We start from the raw sequence: 22735 nt of genomic DNA, 5'->3' as shown, positions 1-22735 counted from the left end.
CAGTGAGGGAAGACGTGAGATGCGTGTGTTGGCAGCTGGGTGTTCCACGTTGGTGCTTCCCCCACCGCTTCGCTCCACTGTCTCTCGACGTCACTACTTTCTACAATCTACATTTCATATTTTAAAGCCACAAATGTGATGAAATAAGTCAACAAAAATATCAGCATAATTTCTCACGTTAGTATTATTCCTCTATATACACCTAATGTCCAGAAATACACGGGATTAAAATAAGTGTGTGGTGGTGTGTGGCACTTCACTATTTTCTTGACGGCAGGGAAGTGAACCGGCGGGGCGGTGGGGTTGTTGTCACTCTCTCCCGTTTTGCTTCTAGAGCTTCTGCAGCATGTTGGGCGGACTGAAAAAGCTGCTTCTCCTCCTCTTCCTGGTACTCCCAGTCATTATATCCATAACTGATGGAGGTAAGTTGAGTATATTTTGCACGTTTAAAAAGAGAAAGTTGAACTGATCTGATTTTGTGGTTTGTCCACCAGTTTTAGAGTTCTGATCATTATCACGTTAATCATCTGCTGTTTTGTGATGCTCTATACTGTGGCTAGTAACACCCTGTGCATTTATGTATTGGGTTATAATAAAGGTTGGAGGTTGCAGAAATAAAGGTAGAAAAGTTCGAGCAAGCCACTCTCTCAGGACAGGTGACAGCTGGCCATCACCGGTGTCTTAGGAGCCCCAGTTTTATATTTATATTCATGATCCATTTACCGATCTCACAGCCGCCAGGGAGACCTACATGATCCCACAACCAGTAATTCAAGATAGGTTTAATTGAAGAAAAGTGAAATGTGTATCGAACATTGAATACGGGTTGGCCATTGTGTATTTTGGAACTTAACCATTCATGTATCATTAAAAGGTCTCGGAATTTCATGTGTTGCTCATATTTCGCGTCAGCAAACTTCGGGATTAGCAGAAAAACAACTTTGTGGGGATGTCCAGTGGATGAGGCAATTAGTGACACTTTGGAGAGGAATAGAAAATAGGGGTATTTCTGACCTTTTTTTTTCTTCTTTTTTTACATGACCATAAATCATTAAACCTCGAAATACAATAGTAAAGTGTATCTGGCCATGAACTCCAGTACTGGTAGAAAGTGTCAAATTACAAATCTGTTCCCTGCTTACAGGTAGGTGGACAGGTGGTGAGCAGTAACACTGATGAAGCTGGATCATAACTGGATCTTATAGGTTTTGCTTTTGTTAGTTTATAAGGTGACATGGTAAAGGTGTACATGAAATTCTCTCTCTCTCTCTCTCTCTCTCTCTCTCTCTCTCTCTCTCTCTCTCTCTCTCTCTCTCTCTCTCTCTCTCTCTCTCTCTCTCTCTCTCTCTCTCTCTCTCTCTCTCTCTCTCTCTCTCTCTCTCTCTCTCTCTTTTACACTTACCTTTATACTACAGAATACCAAGGTGCATGAGGATAATTAGGCTTGAGAGGCTTCAATCACTATATTCTGTTTGTCGAAAGTACAAATGTGGGGTTTGATTAATTACCAGTACTGTTTTAACTAATATTTTTGTTCCTGTTGTAGTTTATTTAATTGCAATGTTTGTTATCACTGTTTTTAAGGATTATATGCACCACATGCTTTTCAATCTCAAATTTTATTTCTGTAAAAGCCATTTTATGTTAAGCTGCTAGCATCTTTCCTAATGACTTAACAAGTAAATTGGGAGCCCTTGGGGAACAAATGGAAAGTAAGGTTATGGTTCCTGAAAATGAGTGATCTTTGCTGAAGACGGAAATCAATAAGATAATGCTCCTTAGTTTCCACCAAGTTCTTTAGAATGTTCCAGAGAAGAAAGCTTTAGTGTTTTTTCAATGGTAGAGTGCCAGATAATAGAGTAAAGGCACAGCATATGAAGTTCCCAAGGTCATGTTAAAGAGTTGTAATGGAAGAAGCGAAGGTAGTAATGCTGTGTTCAGTTTAAGATAAGAGAGAGATAAGAAACAGCATTGAAGGACAAGAAGGTAGTTCAGTAGCATTGAAGGGCAAGAAGGTCGTTCAGTTATGGAAGATAATTATTACTGGGAGGAATTTTGTAGGAACTTAGAGGATTGAAAGAAATAACATTAGCCTTCCAACATTGACATGATCAAAGACATGGGTGTGAAATACAGACAAGTCACAGTTATCTATAATGGAGATATTACATTAGAAGTGTCAAAACAATGGAGAGAGAACAGTTGACAATTTTAGCATGGATACAACAAAATTCCAGTTTCCCCTTAGGTCTTTTTGAGAAGTAGAAGAAAGAAGAACATTAGGACTTTATTCAGAAATGAAGACAGTGAGATCAAGGATGAGTGAAGTGTACATAACTGTAAGATGGAAAGATTAAATAACTTTTTAGGGGAAACATGATATTAAAAACACTGGTAATATACTGTGCTCATTAGGAGTTTTCTTATTGTATGTAGTGAAAGTTGATAGATTCTGCAAAAAAAAAAGAGAGAGAGAGAGAGAGAGAGAGACTTGTTCATGTTTACACAGCATGAATGTTGTGAGTAGTTGTTTTTCCAGAAATATTACAGTATTATATGCTTACAGGACACATGAAGGCATGGGCCCATGAGGATGAGGTGGAAGGCGAGGAAGATGAACTTTCTGATGATGATGAAGTGAATGTTGATGATGGAACTGGTGGAGAGGTGGAGACAGCTGATGGAGGCGAAGAGGAAGAAGAGGAAGATGAAGAAGAAGCTGCTGCCAAAGGATCACCTGATGCTGACACTGTGATTCTCTTCACCAAACCTGTGGGCACTGGCACTGGTGAGTTGCATCCTTATTGAGTTTTGAAGGCAGGTAAAAATCCTTTACTATTGTACTTCCCATAAACTGAGGGGGAGGGAAGAATCATGTGACTGTGGAACATCTTAATAAATGTAGCTAGTTCAGTTAGTCTCAAATGGGAGAAACAGGTTTATGGTACCCTTGGCTTCTGTTTCCTCGTGTGATCACTATGCAACAGTCTTTAAAGCCTTGAAATGTTATTGTTTATCATATATGTATAAGGACTGAAAATAAAATGTGATTTTTTTCTTATTTTTTTTTTCTATTGAATTGATAATGCATTCAGTTAAACATATAACTCTTTTCTCTTATTGATGATAGTCTCATTTGACTGGCACTTTACACTAGTCAGTCATCAAAACTTTACTATTACAATCTTGAACATATGAATAAAGAATTTGATAATGTTGAAAGTTGGTTCCATTTTTATATTTAAATTAATGATGAATTAATCTGCTTTACAACAAGCTTCCCTGTCTGACTACGGCCTCTGCTGCTATCACCACCAGAGATACTGCCAGTAATTACTTAATTTTTTTCCATTATTAAATGTTTGGTTCTGCTGCCTTTATTTCATCCATCACATTGCACACAACAGTCCAAGAGTAACACCACCGTCAATGTCACATTGTCCTTTACTGAACCTTTCCAACACAGGCTACTGGAGACTTAAATGTTTTTAATTTGATTTTTGGGAGTGGAGAAGGGGGATAGGGTTAACCCCTTCGTTACCGACTCCATGATCCCAACGCGTACCAACCCCTTCCCCCAGACCGAGTTTTTCGAGCGCTTCTCATAATTTCGTGTAGGTAGTTAATGTTCATTTCTATGCCCATATTTAATCATCTAAGTATTATTTTTCATGTCTTTTGATAGATTTGGCTCATGGGATGTATATTTTTTCAAATCGGAAGTTGTTATACATGATTTCCTATGAAAACAAGCTGACACAAGATGGTAAGTATTTCAACATAAAGAAATGCATTGAACACTTCTTTCCCATAAATTTCTTGGAACTTATCGTTGGGTTGTCAACGAAAAACTTGGCTGCACGGACATTCGTCCACAAACACAGCGATTCTACCACCTCGTCTGACATGAATAGCTGGAAGCAGTCCAGAGCACTAATGTTACCCTGTGGGATATCAGGATGAACACCTGAAAAATCTTCTACTATGGCAGGAACAGTGCCAGGACGATGATCAGAAAAAGGATCAGCCATGAGTGTGAAGGTGTGAGGTGTGGGGCTGGCTGGTGTATCCTCATCGTCAGCATCACTATCATATTGGTCATCACTACTCGCCTCACTGTCATTTTCTACCAAATAGTCATCATCTGAATCACTTACGAGGCCTTCTGATTGTGTTGGAATATCGTCTGATCCTTGCAAGTCATCATCAAGAATGGTATAACTCTCAGAATCACTGCTGGAGGAAAACAAAGACGCCATGACACAACACTTGTCACTGTCAAATCACACTGAGGGGTGGCGGCAATTCACATCACCACCCACGCCACCACCGGCCAACGTCCTTGAAACACAAGGTGCCAATTAGTCAATTTGTCACTGTTGTAAATTAAAACCATACAAACCGAGAAATATGGAGCCCTGGTTATCATTAATAAGTGATGAAGTACGCACGTACTTCATCGGTTCGGCAGCCGAAAATTCACATGAAGTACTATGGTACTTCATCGGTAACGAAGGGGTTAATAGTGTTGGAGTGCACTAATCTGTACACCATAAAAGATTGAAGATGCAGTAGTTTTATAGATATCATAGAATATGGTGTTTAAATGTGTAGGCTACTGTATGTATTTCACCATCACCTTGGACATTTATATATAACATTCTGCATAAAGTTTAATGTTACTAGTTTATGGTTTTTCTTCTTCCAGAACTGCCTGCTGGAAAGCTTGTAGAATTCCTTGTAGGATTCACCAACAATGGAGACAAGGACTTCATTTTGGATGCCATTGATGCTTCCTTCCGCTACCCAATGGATTTCAATTTCTACATTCAGAACTTCACTGCCATTCCCTACAACCGAGCTGTCAAGCCCCGCCAGGAGGCCACAGTAATGTATTCCTTCTACCCAGCTGAAGCTTTTGCTGCAAGGCCCCTTGGACTCACCGTCAACCTTGCCTACCATGATGCTGTTAGTAAATACCATTCTAGTTGCTCACATATTTATCTTAATACCATTTCTGACATTAAATGGGATTGGAGTTCAATCTTTGAAAATAGAGGTTACTAATAACCTGCGGCTTGTGTATGTCACACTTTGGCTTTGTTTTTTGTTCAGTAGCTTAAAGCAGGAAATAGAGGACTTAAGATTTTTCTGATTTAAGGAGAGATATGATGAACTTAATATGTATATTAGAATACTCATATACATAAAGTTTTTAGATCAGAAAGACAAAGTATCAGATTATATTAATGAAAAATTAAGAGAAGCTGTAGCCTTACTGGGTGAAAGGATATGAATGGCCACTGATTTTCTTTTGCAGTTTCCATAAAGAAAATGTGTCTGTAATTGATTAATAATTTTATCCTGCATAGAGCTAAAAAACATTGGTTTGTCCTTTCAGGATGGCAACTCCTTTTTGGAAGCTGTTTTTAATCAGACTGTAAGCATTGTTGAGCTGGACGAAGGCATGGATGGAGAGACCTTCTTCTTGTATGTATTCCTGCTGGCATTCAGTGTCCTGTTGCTGGTAGCTGGCCATCACTTTCTCTCCTCATTCGGCCGCAAGAAGGGAAGCAAGAAGGCTGTCGTGGAAGTTGGTACCAGCAAACGTGACGATGTGGACTATGACTGGCTTCCCAAGGAAGTCCTCAATGAAATCAGTAAGTTGCCAAATTTTAGGAAGTGAAATATAGGAAAGGAATGTTATGATACAGGTTTAGTTTATCTGAGAATTATGAGTGTGTAATTTTTGCATTTTTATAATTATGTAATTTAATCATCAAGCAGTTTTGTGTGTTCATTATCAGCTTCATATTGTTAACAGTATATATATATATATATATATATATATATATATATATATATATATATATATATATATATATATATATATATATATATATGTATAATTTTTTTTATTTATTTTATTATTATTTATTTATTTTTTTTTTATAACTTTTTAAGTGAAATCAAGAAGATGGGAGTTCAATATATATTCATGGTGACAAATTTCTTTTGATGGCAATAATTGTTTATTGTGCTTGTTTAAAATACCATTATTTCAGTCTTGACCCAGGTGACTTTACTAAGTTTTTTGAAAAATGGTCAGTGCTCAGTTATTTCTAGTGACTGATTAATTGATATTCTGCGCATCAGCACTATCACTGGTCTCTCTTTCCACTGTAGGACAAGTGTTTTATTGTTTTTGTTAGCATTATCATAAGAACATAAGAAATAAGGGAAGCTGCAAGAAGCCACCATGCTTACACATGGCAGTCCCTGTATGAAATATACCTACCTATTTCGAAGCTGCAAGAAGCCACCATGCTTACACATGGCAGTCCCTGTATGAAATATACTTATTTCCATCTATTATCCCCATCCATAAACCCATCTAATCTTGTCTTAAAGCTCCCTAATGTCCTAGCACTAACAACATGATTACTGAATCATTCCACTCATCTACCACTCTGGGCTCAGCATTATCATTGTCTAATTTCACTATAGAACAAACTTCCAGTTTTTCATTTCTGTCAGTTAGCTACATGCATGCTAGTTCTTTACTTTCCCAGCAAAAATTGTTCTCGTTTCTCTTAATTTTATATTTTTCCTACCTTCTTTTATCTTTAATTGCTCAGGTTGCATGTTACCTTAATTGTTCATCACATGTATCTTGCCCATGTCAGTTTTTTTTTCTTTTCTATTAAGAAATATTCAATCCTACATGTGTAAGATGACAAAAAGATTTGTGAATACTTACATGCACAAAATCAACATACTAATATGCTCCTTTACCCTTGCAGAAAAGACTCCCCGCCAGTCACCAAGGACAAGGAAGGCAAAGCGTGTCGCTAGTTCTAAGTAAGGCATCAGAACCTTCTAAGGATGATGTCCAGCTCCAAATGGCTGCTTTAAATAACCATCAACTTGAGAAGGTGGATAGCATTGGGGACAGAGAGCAGTTTATAGAGTATTCAGAATGTAAGAATTTTGATAACATCAAGTGTGTTTTTTTACTGTTGATTACATGGGATGTGGTGTTACTGGTGGTAGTAGTACCCCAAGTAGATTTCATAATATCTTCCTGTTACTGTAGATTCTCAGTATTGTGGCCCCTGTTGTTGCTTCGCTCGCAGTCCCAAGGTACTATACAGAAGTGCCCCCAGGGTGATCTTCAGGTGTGGTGACTATTTGTCATCTGCTCACAACATCATTTTCATTAATTTTTTCTCATAAGTCATCACCTCTGAAGATTGCCTTGGGGGCATTGGTATGTAGTGTGGATGTGGAAAAGTTTACCTCTTAAGAAGGATTTTTGTTTGCTATTAAGATCACAAGTTTGTAAAAAAAATTAAATATGCCTATAAGGACCAATAAAACTTTTCCATATAGTCACATGGTATCATTAATTCAGTTAGTGTGGGTTAAATTTGTTGATTATTAAAACTGGTAGTAGAGCCAAATGTTGAGGCAGTAAAAGGAATGTATGGGGCACCGACATCACTTGGGTTGTATTGGATATCCAACATGAAATGGAACAAATATTTTGAACATGAACCACTTTTGATGCGGAGAATTCAAAGGATCTAACAGACAAACATTGCTTGATATGCAGGGTGTAATGCGAGTTTCTGCAAATACTGAAAGAGGTGAAAGAACATGTAATTCTAAGTAGAAAATGTTCTATACACATTCATTTTAAGGCTTTGTTTACCTGTCAGAGGAGTTGAAAATGTATGGGACTTGTAGGTGTGCTCTGTGTATATCTCTGAGATGACACCCAGATGGTTGCACTGTTACAGCCTCAGAGGTGCCACTTGGTCAAATTATGAATGGTTTAATCTTAATTTTTGCAAGCTGTGGAATATTACAGTATCTTATAACGAGACAAATGGTATTAAAAAGCACGTAACTTATCAATAAGCATTACACGACAACATTATTGTGGTGATTAAAAGTACTCCTGTAAAATGCTACGTGACACCATTGAAGCAAGGGAGGAGGGGCAGCGGTTCCGAGTGACCTTGAAAACGGCCGTGATTATGCCACATAGCATTTTACAGGAGTACTTTTAATCACTGCAATAATGTTGTTGTGTAATGCTTATTGGTAAATTACAAGTTTATTAATACCATTTATCTTGTTTTAAGATACTGTAATATTCCATAGCTTGCAAAAAATAAGATTTAACCACTCGTAATTTGACCAAGTGGCACCTCCGAGGCTGCGACAATGCAACTGTCTGTCCGTCACCTCATAGCTACATGCAGAGCACATCTGTGAGTCCCATACATTTTCAACTCCTCTGACAGGTAAACAAAGCCTTAAAATGCATATGTGTATAGAACATTTTCTACTTAGAATTACATGTTCTTTCACCTCTGAGTATTTGCAGAAACTCGCATTACACCCTGTAGATGTAGTTTTGTATAGGTGGTTAGGTTGTCACCACTTTAAAATCTTTCATGACTAATCAGGTAGTTTTGTGGGCTTTATATCCCCATAATACAGTGAGCACATATTAACATCATCTTGCCAGTGATAATCTGTTATAATTTAATTTGAAACATTTGATCAAAATCTACTTGTTACAGCCAACAATATCTTTTGAATGTCTCAAAAACTTCCTCTAAGTTTTTAATCTAACCACATTTCACATGTTTATAATTTATTACTTTAATCACTCTTCACTTGTATCTTCATATGCCTTCATCCCTGAATATTTTCATATTAAGCTACTTATTTCAAAATTCTTTCTTTCTTAACTTGTGTGTATTAAGAAGTTTGCTGTATGAGAGATTTGATATGAGTGCTTGTGCAAACGGTTTATGAAGTGGAATGGATGAAAAGGTATGAGCAGACTTTGTAAAGGAATATGACAGTGAAGTTCAAGGTAGGATAGAGGATAGAGGAAGAAGGCTATTTGGAAGATGGAAAGAGAGGCAAAAGAGTATATGTGTGAAAGCAAGAAAAGAATGTCTAGATAGGGAGAGCTGTAAGCTCTTCTGCTGTAGCCACCACATTGCAGGATGCTTCCAGAGGGAGCATGGCTTCAGAGAGAATAATATTTATCCATTCATCACATTTGCTTTCACTTTTGTCCATAGGCTTATTATTAATCAGTCCCATTTGATAATTTTCTTATGTACTTTTCAATCCAGCATCATCATGTGCCGACAGATGTCTCCAAAAAACAAAACTTCAGTACACATCTACTTATTTTTCACCAGTCTCATTCTGTTCAGGTATGATGTTATCCACACTTTTAGACTTAAACCATCCATTCTCCATCTTGGACAATTTTCAGCAAGCAGGCAGAGATAACTGCAATCCATGAAACAATACATATATCTAAAAATATTCAGAGTTCAGTAAATGTAGTAGGGTATGCGACAACAAACATGATTCATTCTAATGTGGTGTTCGTTTTGGCAAATGTGCGTTATGGCAACTGAAGAATCTATGGGAAAAATTAATTGGTTCCAGGGAACCAGAAAATAATATAAAAAATTCCACAATAAAAAAAAAAAAAAAAAAAAAAAAAAAAAAATCAAAATGAACACATTTGCTCTACTGCATTTGAGATAACACAACAAATATATACAGTACCCTTGTGAGTTTTACACTTAGTCCTAAATTCTTACCATCCCAAGTTTCACGCTGGTTTGACAAGTATAGGTCACATTTACCTACTGTCAGCGTCACGTGTATACATACAATAAACTCCCCATAAGTCAGAGCCAATTTTCTCTCTCTCTCTCCCCCCCAAAAGTGAGAACAATCCTAAGGATTGCTAAATAGAATGAGACTGGTTGAGAGTGAAGATAGAATTATGTATATGAGAGTGAGAGAGTGAGAAAGGATGAAGCGAAAATGACAAAATTAAAGAGGAGAGAGAGAATGAGGTATCACTCCCTAGTCCCCTGTCCCTGACAGATAATGGGGAGGAAAGTTTGAGACAAGACAAAAAAGGGGAGAGGAAAGGATAAAAAGGAGAAAGGGACAAGCACTGGATGGGTGAGAAGCAGCTCACACAGCTGATGAGTTAGTCTTTTGAATTTTAGTTTATTCGAATTAACTTTTTATTAAAATTTCAGTGCTCTTACGAATGGCAAGTTTGGCTTGCCAGTTTTGGTTCGTTATTCAGATTAAATATTTATTAAGATTACAGTGCTTGCACAAGTGGCGAGTGCTTTTGGTTTGTTATTCTGACTGAATATTTATCAGAATTTTAGTGTGTTACCATGGTTGTAACAACTGTGTGTTGTCACATACCCTGCTGTATATAAATCTACAAACATCATGTGTTTAGATAGACATCTCTAATATTTTAAGTGAAAATTGAAATTTATTACTTGTTGTTACACCTAACATAGTGCATGGTTGTTAAACCAGATTCATGCAAGATCTTAGCAGCAGCTTTTGTGCATGTAAGATACAAAACATGTTCTTGAAGAACCTATACAAGTGGTATTGAAAACATAACAAGAGTGTGAATTCTTCCATCTTTTATTGTAATATTTAGAATGCTAAATTACCATTGTGCACTGATTGGATGCTGCAGTTCTTGTGCTACCACTGATACTGTGTGTAGAAAACACTCTGAATATTACTCCTTGTGAAAATAAATATTCAGTGAGACCCAAAAACAAATCTGATCTAAAACTGACAAATTTATATACAAAACACTAATAAAATCAGTATCTTAATTTTTGTCAATGCAATATGACTGAAAAGTAAGCTGATAATCCTGAACAAACATTTTTATAAAATAGTTCAGGTTTTATTCTAGTTAACTGCTACATATTAGCCACTTTAAAATTTTATGTAATATTTATTTCAGTAAGACCCCTAGTACTAGACTTCCAAATCATATCGGCACACTGGAATGTGAAATGCCATGTATTGGTAGTGATAGCAGCAATAAAAAGAGAATGAAACAATTCACTTTGATGAGGGAAGGATGTGTGGGTGACTCAATGACCCTATTTTTTTCTGGTTAAAATAGGGAAAAATTTGTGAAGAGGCAGTGAACAATAAAATCAACAAACACAGAAAAACTGGGTTATTAAATACATTGCTTAAAGTGAAAGCTTTCAATTTCATATAGCATAAGGCTTAATAAGGCATAAGTAATGTTGGTTAACCCTGAAGCTAATTACTATTTCTGTGTTGTCAAATGCAGGGACTGCATAAGTGAAAGGGACACAAGTGATTTCAAAATAACCCTTACTGCTGGTGGTGGTGATTAGTGTAACTGATTTTGTTAATGTTCTTTAATTATTATTTACCAGAAAAAAATATGTACAGTACACTAAAATATACAAAAATATAAAACCTCTTATAATAGCTTATGAAACTTACAGAAAAAACAGTGCTGGTTATAACACCTATACTGTCAGTTTGGTAATGCAAACAAACCCTCCATCCTAGAGCACATCTGGCACTGGGAGTGGAATATTTTGGTAAGAAGCTTGTGGAAGAGGAAGTAATGAGAATGGAAGACACATACCTTGAGGTTGTTGGGTGCTCTGCTAACATTTTTTTTTAACTATATCCATAACACACCTTTTTTTTTAACTATATCCATAACACACCTCTAAGTGAAAAAGCCCTTTTAATTTTCACTCAGTTGTTGTTCTCTCACCAAATAGCTAAATAGGCAGAAAGTACGGAGGCAATAATGAAATAACATGTGCAAATTAACTAGCAAGATACTCCATAAGAATTCTTGTCAGCTATATAAAAAAAAAAAAAAAGCCACACAGACTGACAAATAAGAAAATCTCAAAAATTTGCAGATGAGATACACCAAGGTGATACTGCAACTATATTGCAGGTCTTACCTGAACAATAAAAAGGTGTCTACAATACTCCACAAACTAGCAATTTGGATATAGTGAGCCAAGAGAGATACCACCACCAAATGAAATTTACCTTTTTTACAAAATGACAACATGAGTGATGATTTGAAAACAACCCCTTGAGATTCAATGCAGTGTGGGGTTCTCAGAAATGGATGCACCTTTGGCACTAGAAATGCTGACCTATGAAATACTCCTGCAGCACTATCTACAAAGCTTGTTGCCTTCAGCTGCTGCAATGACAATGCTCTCACTGCCAATCATCTTGCTTCCCTTGATAAAAGCCCACAATATATTAACTAGGTATGTCATGTACTTTGTTCCACCACTTTAGATCAAGAAATAGCAGCAACAGCCACAAAGGATTAGTGTCTGTAAAATAAGATATGAAGAGTTTACATGTTTTTTTGGAGGGAGGAAAAAGGGTGGGGAGAGTTAGCAATGCCTTTTCTTAATACAAGGCATGGAGAAAAAGAGGTATCTGTTCTAGAGGAGTTTTCTTGGTGTCTCTTATAACTTGCCTTTGATGAAGTTATAATTCACCTAGTAAACAATAAGGAATGGAATATACATTGATAAAAGTAAGTTATACATTGTGCTAAGAATAAACACAAGACAAATGTTCCTTTACCAACTGAATCATCTGATTCTGACCACAAGCAGTTATAAGCTGGATGGTACAGTGACTCGGAATGCATCAGGCTCATTGGTCTAAGGCTCAATCTGGGCAACTAAAGAGATTTAAATTTGCCTCACATTTACTGCGGATCAACTTTGTAATTTTTTTAAAATACTGTACATACTTCATTGGAAATCCAACTTCATTAGGGATCTTACTGCAATTAATAATCTATTATGAGTTTAGCAACACTAACATTTGATTTTGAATTCTCACTGCACATACAACAAATACATACTTGATTGAAGTTATTTCAACTTCACCATAAATATTCCTGATTTTAATAACACCATCAAGTCCATCATGTCCTTGAGAAAATTCATCTGCAAAACAGCTGCACCCCTGAGTTTGGTTTTTGTTTTTTGTTGGCTGCCAGCTGAGAGAAGAATTCTCGTATGTCTTCATCCCGCACCACCTTTTTGCTCTCAGCAAACTTGCGAAGGTATTCACGGAGTGATGAACTCAGATTGTTGTACTCTGAAAGTGAAGTTATCATTAATATATTAGTGGATAGAAAATACATCCATGTGTGTGAGTAGCTGTATGAAGTGTATGGGAAATTAAATGATAGAGTTTGGGAGATAGGAAAGTATGTTTAAAGGATACAGTAAGAGAACTTCAGCAAATTAAGCAAATACTGGAAGGGTAAAAAGAGTGGATGGAAAGAAAAGTGTGAGGTGGCTCAGCCTTATTGAAAAGATAAGAAATCAAGAGCTTCTTTACCAAGACCTGTAGTTGTTTAACTGGCAATTTTCATGTCACTAGCAAATTTTGATATCACAAGTAAACTCATTATTTATGCTTTTAACATTTATCCAAAACAGAATGGAACCAAGAAATTATCTCTGAGTAAACAACTTCGGTTTAGTCAACTCTAAACCAATAAGACCAAAGAATTCAATTTAAATTTCTGCTCTGGAACCACCTTGTTACCTCCATCTACAGTAACTTGCTATACAGATTTTTTAAAACTGCATCTCCTCAAGTATCTCACTATTAAAAACAACAACCATCCTTCCATCATCTACCATCCTTTTGCATGTTCATTATTTGACCTCTTCTCTCATTCATACTCAACTCCCTCCTTTACAAATTCTTCTTAACTCCTCTAGTATCAGTATTTAAATGAACATGAAATGCCTCAATTCCGCTACTTCACTTGACCATATACTCTGCATAAAGACTTCAATCCTTTTGTCAATTTATGATCTAGCCCATACTACCTTAACCCACTCCACAAGCCTTTCCTATCATTCTATCTTATGCTTTCTCAAAAGTCCAATGCCTAAAAGACATTCTTGTCAAATACCTTCCACATCTATCTCACAACAAATACTTGATCCATGTGCATATGTATAGCAGAATTCTTACATGATAACCACCTTCACCTCCCCCACAGCCCCCCAAAAAAGGCACTTTATACTTTACTCACCATGAACCATCTCTGTCCGCACAACACGGTCAAGAGAGGAGAGGGCCTCCAGTTCTCTCTGTACAGGTGCACTGCTACTTGGCTGATAAGACTTGCCACTTTCTTCATAGAAATTGACAGTATCTTCATCATCAAGGAGAAAGATGATTCCTTCATCCTTATAAGTTGCCTAGTAAACAAAAAGATGATACAATCTTAATTTCATTATAAGGTGCAATCAAAATTCCTACATTGTCCATAAAACAAGAGCATTGTCCTATTTAAAAGTTCCTAAACTGTCCATATAGGAAAGAAAGAGAGTATGTTACCATTTATAAGTTCTTAAACTGTCCATATGGGAAAGAATAAGAGCATCATGCTAACATGTTAACCACATTTGGCAACTCAGCGCTTTTGCCTGCCCCGCAGAGCCTTCTCGATGCCACCCAGTCAGTGTCCCTTGGACTCTTGCAGAGAGGGAAGGTATGTGTCATTGTGGCAGGTAGTCCTGTCGTGTAGGGCATAAAATTCCATGGTACAAATATATACAAAATAGTGTTTCCCCTATCATGTATTGGTGCATCACTGTACCGGGCATGGGTTGGCACATATATGTACCAATTTGCAATGCACTGATGCTATTCTTGCTCTTTTATTTGGTGTAGTTTATGATGCATAAAGGAGTTAGTATCAATACATTAACTTATATTCTGATCAGCTGTACATAGGAAAGCAATGCTAATAATTTTTTTTTTTTTTTTTTCTCCTTTTGAACATAAATTAACCTGATTGACTTTTATGGAGGATGATCAGTTTCTCCACTAAGCTCATCTGGTGATTCAGATGATTCAGATTTTTCTGTCAATTCAGATGATTCAGATTTTTCTCTCTGAGGAGAGTGATAAGACAGAAATAGATGAGGAGCAAGATGAACAAGTTGAAGAGCCAGATAGAGATGATTCAAACTCAGGAAGAAATGGAGACAACACCTAATTTGAGTGTTGCCTTTCATTTCAAAACAACACATTCATGCCTTTACTGGGAAACAAGAAATGAGCATCAATGTAAGTAATGCAAATGATGAAACTGAGATGCTGCCCATTAATATTATTTGATATGAGTGGTATTTTCCTCACAATTAGTTACTGTTACATAATGTAATGCTTATGTTTTGGAAATAAAATGTCACCAAGGATTACATACATTTTGAAAGCTTGTTTTTCCTTTTCATACCTATACTTATTAATTGATTATATTTACAGTTATTATCTGGTACCATTGCAACACTACAACACAATGCACGAATTTACACACAAATTATTTATAAGCTTTTTAGAAAGGGCTATTCAGGCCACATATGCACCAATACACAATGTGTGAAACATCTGCTTGGTACACTAGAGGCTCAACATGCAGTTAACTTGTTAAAAAGTTCCTAGACTGTCTATAAGAGAAAGAGAGCATATTACTTTTAAAGTTACTAAAATATACATAATAGAAGAGAGAGAACATGGTATTATTATGAGTGTGTGGTGCCTGGTCTTGGTCACCCCATGTGGAATTGCTGTCCTGATGTAGAGAGATGGACATCTAACAACGGTGCACCTAACAAACAATTACCTTGCAACTGTCACAAACACAGAGCTGTTGTCTCCAAGAGTTTGGTAGAAACAGAGCTCCCTTGGGTAAGGCATGCTTTGTCATGCTGATCAGCTTACACTCTGCAAAATTGAACTGTAGTAAGTAAAAAAATACATAAATTAAAATATATTAAATCAGTAAGTAAATCAACCAATTTAATTAAACAGATATAAAAATTCAAGGAAAGAAATGCATATATCTGAATACACATCATTTCTTCAACATACTCGTAGTTAAAAATTATCAGTAACTAGGACTCTGTATACTTTCATTTTAACATAGCAATAATGTATTTGAACTGATCTCTTAGACTCAAGCTATTTGGCTTTGCTTATAGTTCATGGTGATAAGTGATCATTGGTCAAGAAAGCCAGGCAGCTCATTTTGCTCATAGTCTATAATGAGCTGGTCTCCATGATAAATGTATACACACTTTTCATTGTTTACTTGGTTTACTTTACCAAGTACATTAAACTGTACTTGCCTTGGGATTCCATCATTTGACAATAGTAGTTGTGCACAATGTTGAAAAACTATCAGAACTAAATAAGTTGAAGGATGAGATTATATATTTTTTTTTATTCTACTTAATGTTATTTTTTTGTGAAAATCTCTTTACATTGAAAGTGAATCATTACATCCAACAAAGATTTTCCTGAACACCAGTTGTAGACCAAAGGTACCATGGAAGTCAGCCCAAAGCAGTTTGAGTAAGATGTTGTGCCTGACACAGTTGAGCAATGTCACACTACTGTGAATTTCTACTTTATTCAGTTGGTTAGAGGCTTGGAGATCCACTTTAATGAACATAGCATGTTTGATAGGTTAAAAGGTGCAGGCCATGAGGGAGAGTTGCAGCAATTTATTTTCATATTTTCAGTTGCATTGATAATGTTGAGTTAATAATGAATACAGTATGTTGAGAAAAGCTATTTCAAATTTTCTTGGCTCCTTGTAGAACTATATACAAAAAGTGTATGATTTATGAGGGAGGGAGAGCAACTAAAGGACATAATATAGTGCCTTGAGTAAGTGGAAATGAAATATTTTTGGAATTTTTTAGTTCTTAAGTATTCCCAAAATATTTGTCACTTCCACTATAAAGACTGACATGAAAATAAATACAGTTTAAGTATATAAGAGTCAGTTGACGTATAAAATGAAGCAATGCAATACCTGATTTCTGAGATTTTTCAGCACCAGTTTCCTTCATATTTTCTTTACATTCTGACTCTGTCATATTCTCACTTTGATAGCAAACTTTTTTCTCTTCATTCTTTACTTCGTCCTGAAAATAGAATTAAATTTCATTATAATTTCTATACAATCATGACATGTTCAGTAATTTTTCCATACTAGATTACATCCAGTCCACTAAACCTCTACATTTTCAACACTTTCCCAGACCATGTTACATCCAACACTCCTGACCATATCTAAAGAGATTCACATATATTTATGTATAGTATTAATTACATTAACAATATTAATTCCTGAGTAAACTTACCTGAGTAGTCTTAATGGAAGACTCTTCTGTGTCAACTGTAGTCTTTGCCTTTCCTTCCTGAAAATATGGTCCAAATATTTTACCATCTACATATATTTTTTACTTAATTTATTCCTGATGTATGTTCAAACATTTTTACATACTGAATTACACCAAACTTATTGAGCCTACATAAGTTCAGTACTTTTCAGACATTATTTCCTATACATTTTGTTATATTCCTTGCTATATTTAAAAGATCAGCTTAATTCATGGAACAGGATAGAATTATGAGAGTAATGTAAATGTGTAAGATTGATGCAGCATTTAATTGAAGGTCCTAATAAGAAAGGAAGGCAACTTGTTGGGTAGAAGTATAGGGTAACAGACCACATGTATGAAAGAGATGCTAATAGCTTAAAGAAACAAGAAGGGAAAGTTAGGATATGGAGAGGTGGAAGCCAAGGCCACCTGCCTATGGGATGGTCCTGAAGGGAATCAGGCATCAAAGTGAGTTATGTACTTGTATATAAATGAAGCTCACCTGAGTATTCTTGCTGGGAGATTTTTCTGAGCCAACTTTAGTCTTTGACTCTTCTTCCTGAAAATACAATGTAGCTCATGCACTTTGTAATCACTAAACATTTTTCCTGACACAGGTTAAACTTTTCCACACTATATTACATAAAATCAATTAAATCTCCACACACATTCAACATTTTCCTTTACTGCATTACATCTAATACAATTTGTTGTACTCTTGGCCATATTGAAGACATTCATGCAAAATAGAATATAATTAATGAAGAAGCTCACCTGAGTATTCTTACTGGGAGAATTTTCATTGCCAACTTTACCTTTTGTCTCTTCTTCCTCTACAACAGTCACTGTAAAGAGAAAACAATGAACAAATGCATTAAACAGTTATCACTACTGGCAGTGACCAATTTGGTGTGCAGATGATAGCTAGCCCTGACATCACTAAATGATGGTGATAATTAAAAAGCAGAAGTTGAAGGTGTACTTTGTGCATGAGACAATATGAAACCAAACTACAAACACTGTACTAAAGTGACAAATAAGACAGTACATCTTGGTCAATATCATGAGTATTGTAAACATCTGGTTGCCTCAATGATGCAGCTCTCTGGTACCGAGAACAACAGTAACATTTCAGCCAAAGAGGCTGTTGTTGGGAAACATTTGCTCTCCACATATAGGTAATTCATTATTTAATCAGTCATGACAAAAACATCATTACTTAATAGGCCATGTGTATGCGTAAGTGTGGAAAAGGGGATGGACAGATATTGTGTTCAATGAATATTTAGAGTGGAGAACTTGCAAGACTATTGCATAATATACTATTATAGACTGATAAAGACAATGATCAATGATACTTAGGAAAGAATATCAGCTACTTGCTTCAGCTTTCTTAAAGAACACAAATGATAATTATCACTTGATATCCTACACTTAATCCTTTGCAACAATATTGGTACTCACCTGCCAGACCCACAAAGTAAGCAAGGAACTCATGTTTGGGGAGACACTGGGTACAGATCATATCACCATACACTTCAGCTGGAGGAACACTACCACCTTGGTGCTGAAAAGGATAGTGAAATTTTGGAAACATAGTAAACATAAGGAAGATTTATTAATCATTATTCTAAAATTATTTCCCCTCACCAAACTGGATACTTGTATAATATTTTCTTTGACTTAAATCCATGTGTTACTCCTCATAGTTCCTCAGGCACCTAATTTCCATAATGTTCTACTTCTTTCCCACTCTCACATTCCATGTTTCGGCACCATACAACACTATCATTAATAATAATAAATACTTCAGAAACCTTTTGTGGTCTTCCATTCAACAAGTTGACACATGCACACAGAAAAGCAGGAGCTAAGAACACACTGTGTCCTTATGTCACCCACCTTCCCATGGTACCAGTCTTCACAAAGACAGCACTGGATCATCTCATCCTCATTTGGGTCCTCAGGATCAGGATAAGGTCGGTTACAGGTGCAGTAAACCCCTCGGAAATTATGGTTGTACTTGTTCTCTGAGTTCTCAGGCAGTTTCTCCTGGAATTCAGTTAATGTGAGTTCTATCATATTCTATATGTCATAAATTACAAATACACATATTAGAGGTTTAATTAGGCAATAAGTGAGAAAATAAACAGAACACTGTTTTTAAAACATAAACAGTAGACAGACCTTCAATAGTTTGCATGGATTATGAGGAAACTTGGAATTGCCACAATCACAACGAAAGTTCCTGAAATTATGAAAAAAAGTGTAAACATTTATGTATATTAAATCCTTTGTAAGTCAGATCAAGTCTAGGAAAACCCATCCCAAATGTCTGAAGATCAAGATATTCAAAGCTTAAAACCTTGTGTGAATTCGCAAGTTTGTGTTTGGTGCCAAATCTCTCATTCAGTTATACAGTAATGCTGCATTGATGGCAGTTCTTTTTTTTTCCTTTGCTTTTCTTCTGTATTACAGCATTAGTATGAATATCATTATCAACGTGGACTTTGTGCTCAGTGAACTACTGCTCGACATACATCACACCACATCTGCCAAGCTATACAACTCTAACTATTCTGTCCACACACTCATTCAGTAATACAGAGTCAAATTAGATGCCATAAAAAAGTGTCTAATATGCCAGCAAATACAATGCAACTTCAGGATCATAATAACTGTGTATTATGTACTGCTATATAATTCACCATGATATATCGAAAGCAGAAATGGAAACAAACTTCAGCTCAAAACCTCCAAATCTTGACCATGTCACATATGCACACACTTGGCTACTTGCCTCTTGGTGTATAGCTCCACAAGATCATGGTCCTCATGGCAGTGGTAACTGCATGCCAGACACACACCAGCCTGGTGGTCTCCATCAGCAGGGCAGCAGGTCATACATGCATACAAGGCTTGTCTCTTCATGTAACCCTGAAATAGAGATAATTAACTTTACTTCATGCTATAAAGTATTTATTAAATATAACACTTTACAACATTGATGAAACACTGATGCTTTGTTTTCTTTAGCAAGAAAGATTACATATCAGTGACAATATGCAATAAGTGTAATTATTTCAGTGGTTTGGATAATTTGATGACTTATAATTTGAAAGCTGGTAACTAAATGGTCAAACATTCTTCAATGCAGCCATCAGCCATTGCCAAGTTGACTGTTGAGCATGAAATACTCCAACTTTACGGTGAAAGCAAACAGACGATATAAATTAGACAATAAATAAATCAGACAATAACTCTACAGGTATGATGAATATATATCATGTATGGTATGTAATACTCATCTTGATGACACTATATATCATGGCTATGCCTACATTTTTTTTCTCCAGGTGATAAAATCCCTTACTTCCCCTTAATCCAATGGACCATTCCTCTTAATCTGTATAAAAAAAAACTTGTTGGGTTACTTGTTCCCATCCTAGCATGTCCACTGCTGCAAGACAAATGTGGCCCTACTAGGTGTTATGGTGTTAGGACACTCTTTTAGTCACCCTAATGGGTAAGATAACCAGATAATCTTACCAACAGTGGCTTCTCATGGAGCAGTTAAATTATGTACATATAGGAATACTCACTATGCAACATATGTATGAGGGTTTTTTGTTCTGGGATCATGCATGGACTGTTACAGGGATGTGATACATCTAACACTGCATCACAAATTCTAAGTCTATGCCAGTGAGGCTCACTTGGAGGGATACAGTGAAAGGCATGTATTAGTATGTTGGCTGAATTTCAGTATGGAATGGTGCAAGCTTTTGCCTAAATCAATCAAGTGCTGAACACTTGGTGATGCTAGTACCCTTTGAGGATAAGGAAGAGGTTGACCAACCAAGCCCTGGACCTTCCACTTCCTATTAAGGTATACAGTTAGGTTAGGCTAATGTCCTTGGGGGAGGGTTCCCTGCAGTTAGGCAAGGTTAGGTTAGTGTCCTTAATGGGTGGGACCAGGGAAAGTAAAGCACCCCAGCTAGGTTAGGTTAGTGTCCTTAAGGTGTGTGTGTGTGTGTGTGTGTGTGTGTGTGTGTGTGTGTGTGTGTGTGTGTGTGTGTGTGTGTGTGTGTGTGTGTGTGTGTGTGTGTGTGTGTGTGTGTGTGTGTGTGTGTGTGTGTGGGTGGGGGGGGGGCGGGCAAAGCACCCAGTTAGGTTAAGTTAGTGTCCTTAAGTGGGGTTCAGGGGTTTTGCCCCCTGGTTAGGTTAGGTTAATATCCTTAAGGTGGGTTTCATGGCAGGGGCTGGTTAGGTTAGGTTAGGCTAGAAAATAACTTGTTTGCTGATTATTTTCCACAAAAGTGATGTTTAGGTTAGGCTAGAAAATAAATTGCTTGTTGATTCTTTCCCCAAAAGTTATATTTTCTCATTAAATTTTCAATTTTGCAAATCTGGCCTATATTGGCCTCCCCCACCCTAAAACCCTGCTTTCCCAAGGTCTCTAAGCTTGCTTGTCCTGGAGAGGGATGGCAATAGAATACATAAGGAGGGTTCTTCCAACAGCCAGTACTCACTCCATATCTCTAAAAACAAACTATATTTTATGTACTTTTCATTGCCTTCTGTGGAATCTTTTAATGCTTTCTTTGGATCATTCTTGTGCCACATGCCATAGTAAGAGATTATATTACCACAAACCATATAACCTCCCACATAAAAGTCAACAGGTCACACCTTGAAAATATTAGACATAACTGGTGAAAATGAAGATATGCAGTGCTTGACATCCTTGGTTCAGTGTTGTAACACTTTGACAGCTCCTTTCAAACTCCAAGAGAGATTAAGACAAGCTTCCAGTCACAACTCATCGCTCAGACGGTTGACTCTAAGCGGTAAGACAAGGTACAGTAGATGCAACTGGACAACATAGTCTAAACCAAGCAAATTAATCATGGCAAACCACCAACATATCACTAACAAGTAATAAATAAATGAATAAGAAGTGCAAACCTTCAACTTCATTTATAGTTATTCAACCACCTACAACAACACAACTGAGTCACAGCCAATTCCGAAAATTCTGAGTCAAAAGTTTACTGGTGACTGTCTGAATGGTATGACTTCGAACCCCTTTGTTCCGACATTACCTAATCATCAATATCATAACCTTATCATGTGGGTCACCGCCATTACACATTACAAAGAGGTATGATATACACTACTACACTCAAGCAGCACTCGGGCACATCACCACCAGCCTCCTGGGCCACAATTAGGGTGGTTCCTGCCTCACCTGGTCGTAGGTGCAGCGGGTGTCGTCAGCAGCTCCTAGGACAGCTGCAGCATTTAACTGCCTCTCTTCCTCCTCCTGTAGCACCTCAACCATCGATATTCCAGACTCCTCGGCCTCTGCATTCTCTGCCATGGTTCACGCTTGGCTCAGGGAATTATCAGAACAGGGACACCTGGACCAGTTGGGTAGGCAACCCGTTGTCTCACAACCTTCCCGCGAGGACTAACGGTTGTCGGGGCCGCCAATGTTTATCTCAGGCTTCCCATTCTCCCTGTGCATTTATGAAAGCCTGTGATTGATTCTGACAAAGAACAACCGAATGAATCTGTAAGGTAACAGTTTTCTTCACTTACTGAAAATT

At 36.8% G+C, this 22735-nt stretch overlaps 2 protein-coding genes across 2 annotated transcripts; one reads left to right on the top strand and one right to left on the bottom strand.

Moving 5' to 3' along the window:
- The first annotated feature begins 11 nt into the window (after positions 1–11).
- Positions 12–7391, top strand: LOC135102997 (translocon-associated protein subunit alpha-like). Its single transcript, XM_064008797.1, has 6 exons — positions 12–177; positions 278–422; positions 2567–2788; positions 4709–4968; positions 5402–5660; positions 6804–7391. Exons 2-6 carry the CDS (start codon positions 347–349, stop codon positions 6863–6865), a joined length of 879 nt encoding a protein of 292 aa, XP_063864867.1. The 5' UTR covers positions 12–177; positions 278–346; the 3' UTR covers positions 6866–7391.
- Positions 7392–10491: 3100 nt separating this feature from the next.
- On the bottom strand, positions 10492–22657 carry LOC135102996 (putative E3 ubiquitin-protein ligase UBR7). Its single transcript, XM_064008796.1, has 12 exons — positions 22375–22657; positions 19924–20060; positions 19311–19371; positions 19026–19175; positions 18588–18690; positions 17898–17968; positions 17626–17682; positions 17103–17159; positions 16772–16883; positions 15575–15675; positions 13976–14144; positions 10492–13020 (listed from the first exon to the last, which is right to left on the bottom strand). The coding sequence occupies exons 1-12, from the start codon at positions 22504–22506 to the stop codon at positions 12863–12865; spliced, it is 1308 nt and encodes a 435-aa protein (XP_063864866.1). The 5' UTR covers positions 22507–22657; the 3' UTR covers positions 10492–12862.
- Between the last annotated feature and the right edge of the window lie 78 nt (positions 22658–22735).

The sequence above is a fragment of the Scylla paramamosain genome, chromosome 8 (genome assembly GCF_035594125.1).
Source record: "Scylla paramamosain isolate STU-SP2022 chromosome 8, ASM3559412v1, whole genome shotgun sequence".
Lineage (NCBI taxonomy): Eukaryota > Metazoa > Arthropoda > Malacostraca > Decapoda > Portunidae > Scylla > Scylla paramamosain.
The sequence above is the reverse complement of the archived record's forward strand: the minus strand, read 5'-3'. Positions and strand labels throughout refer to the sequence as shown.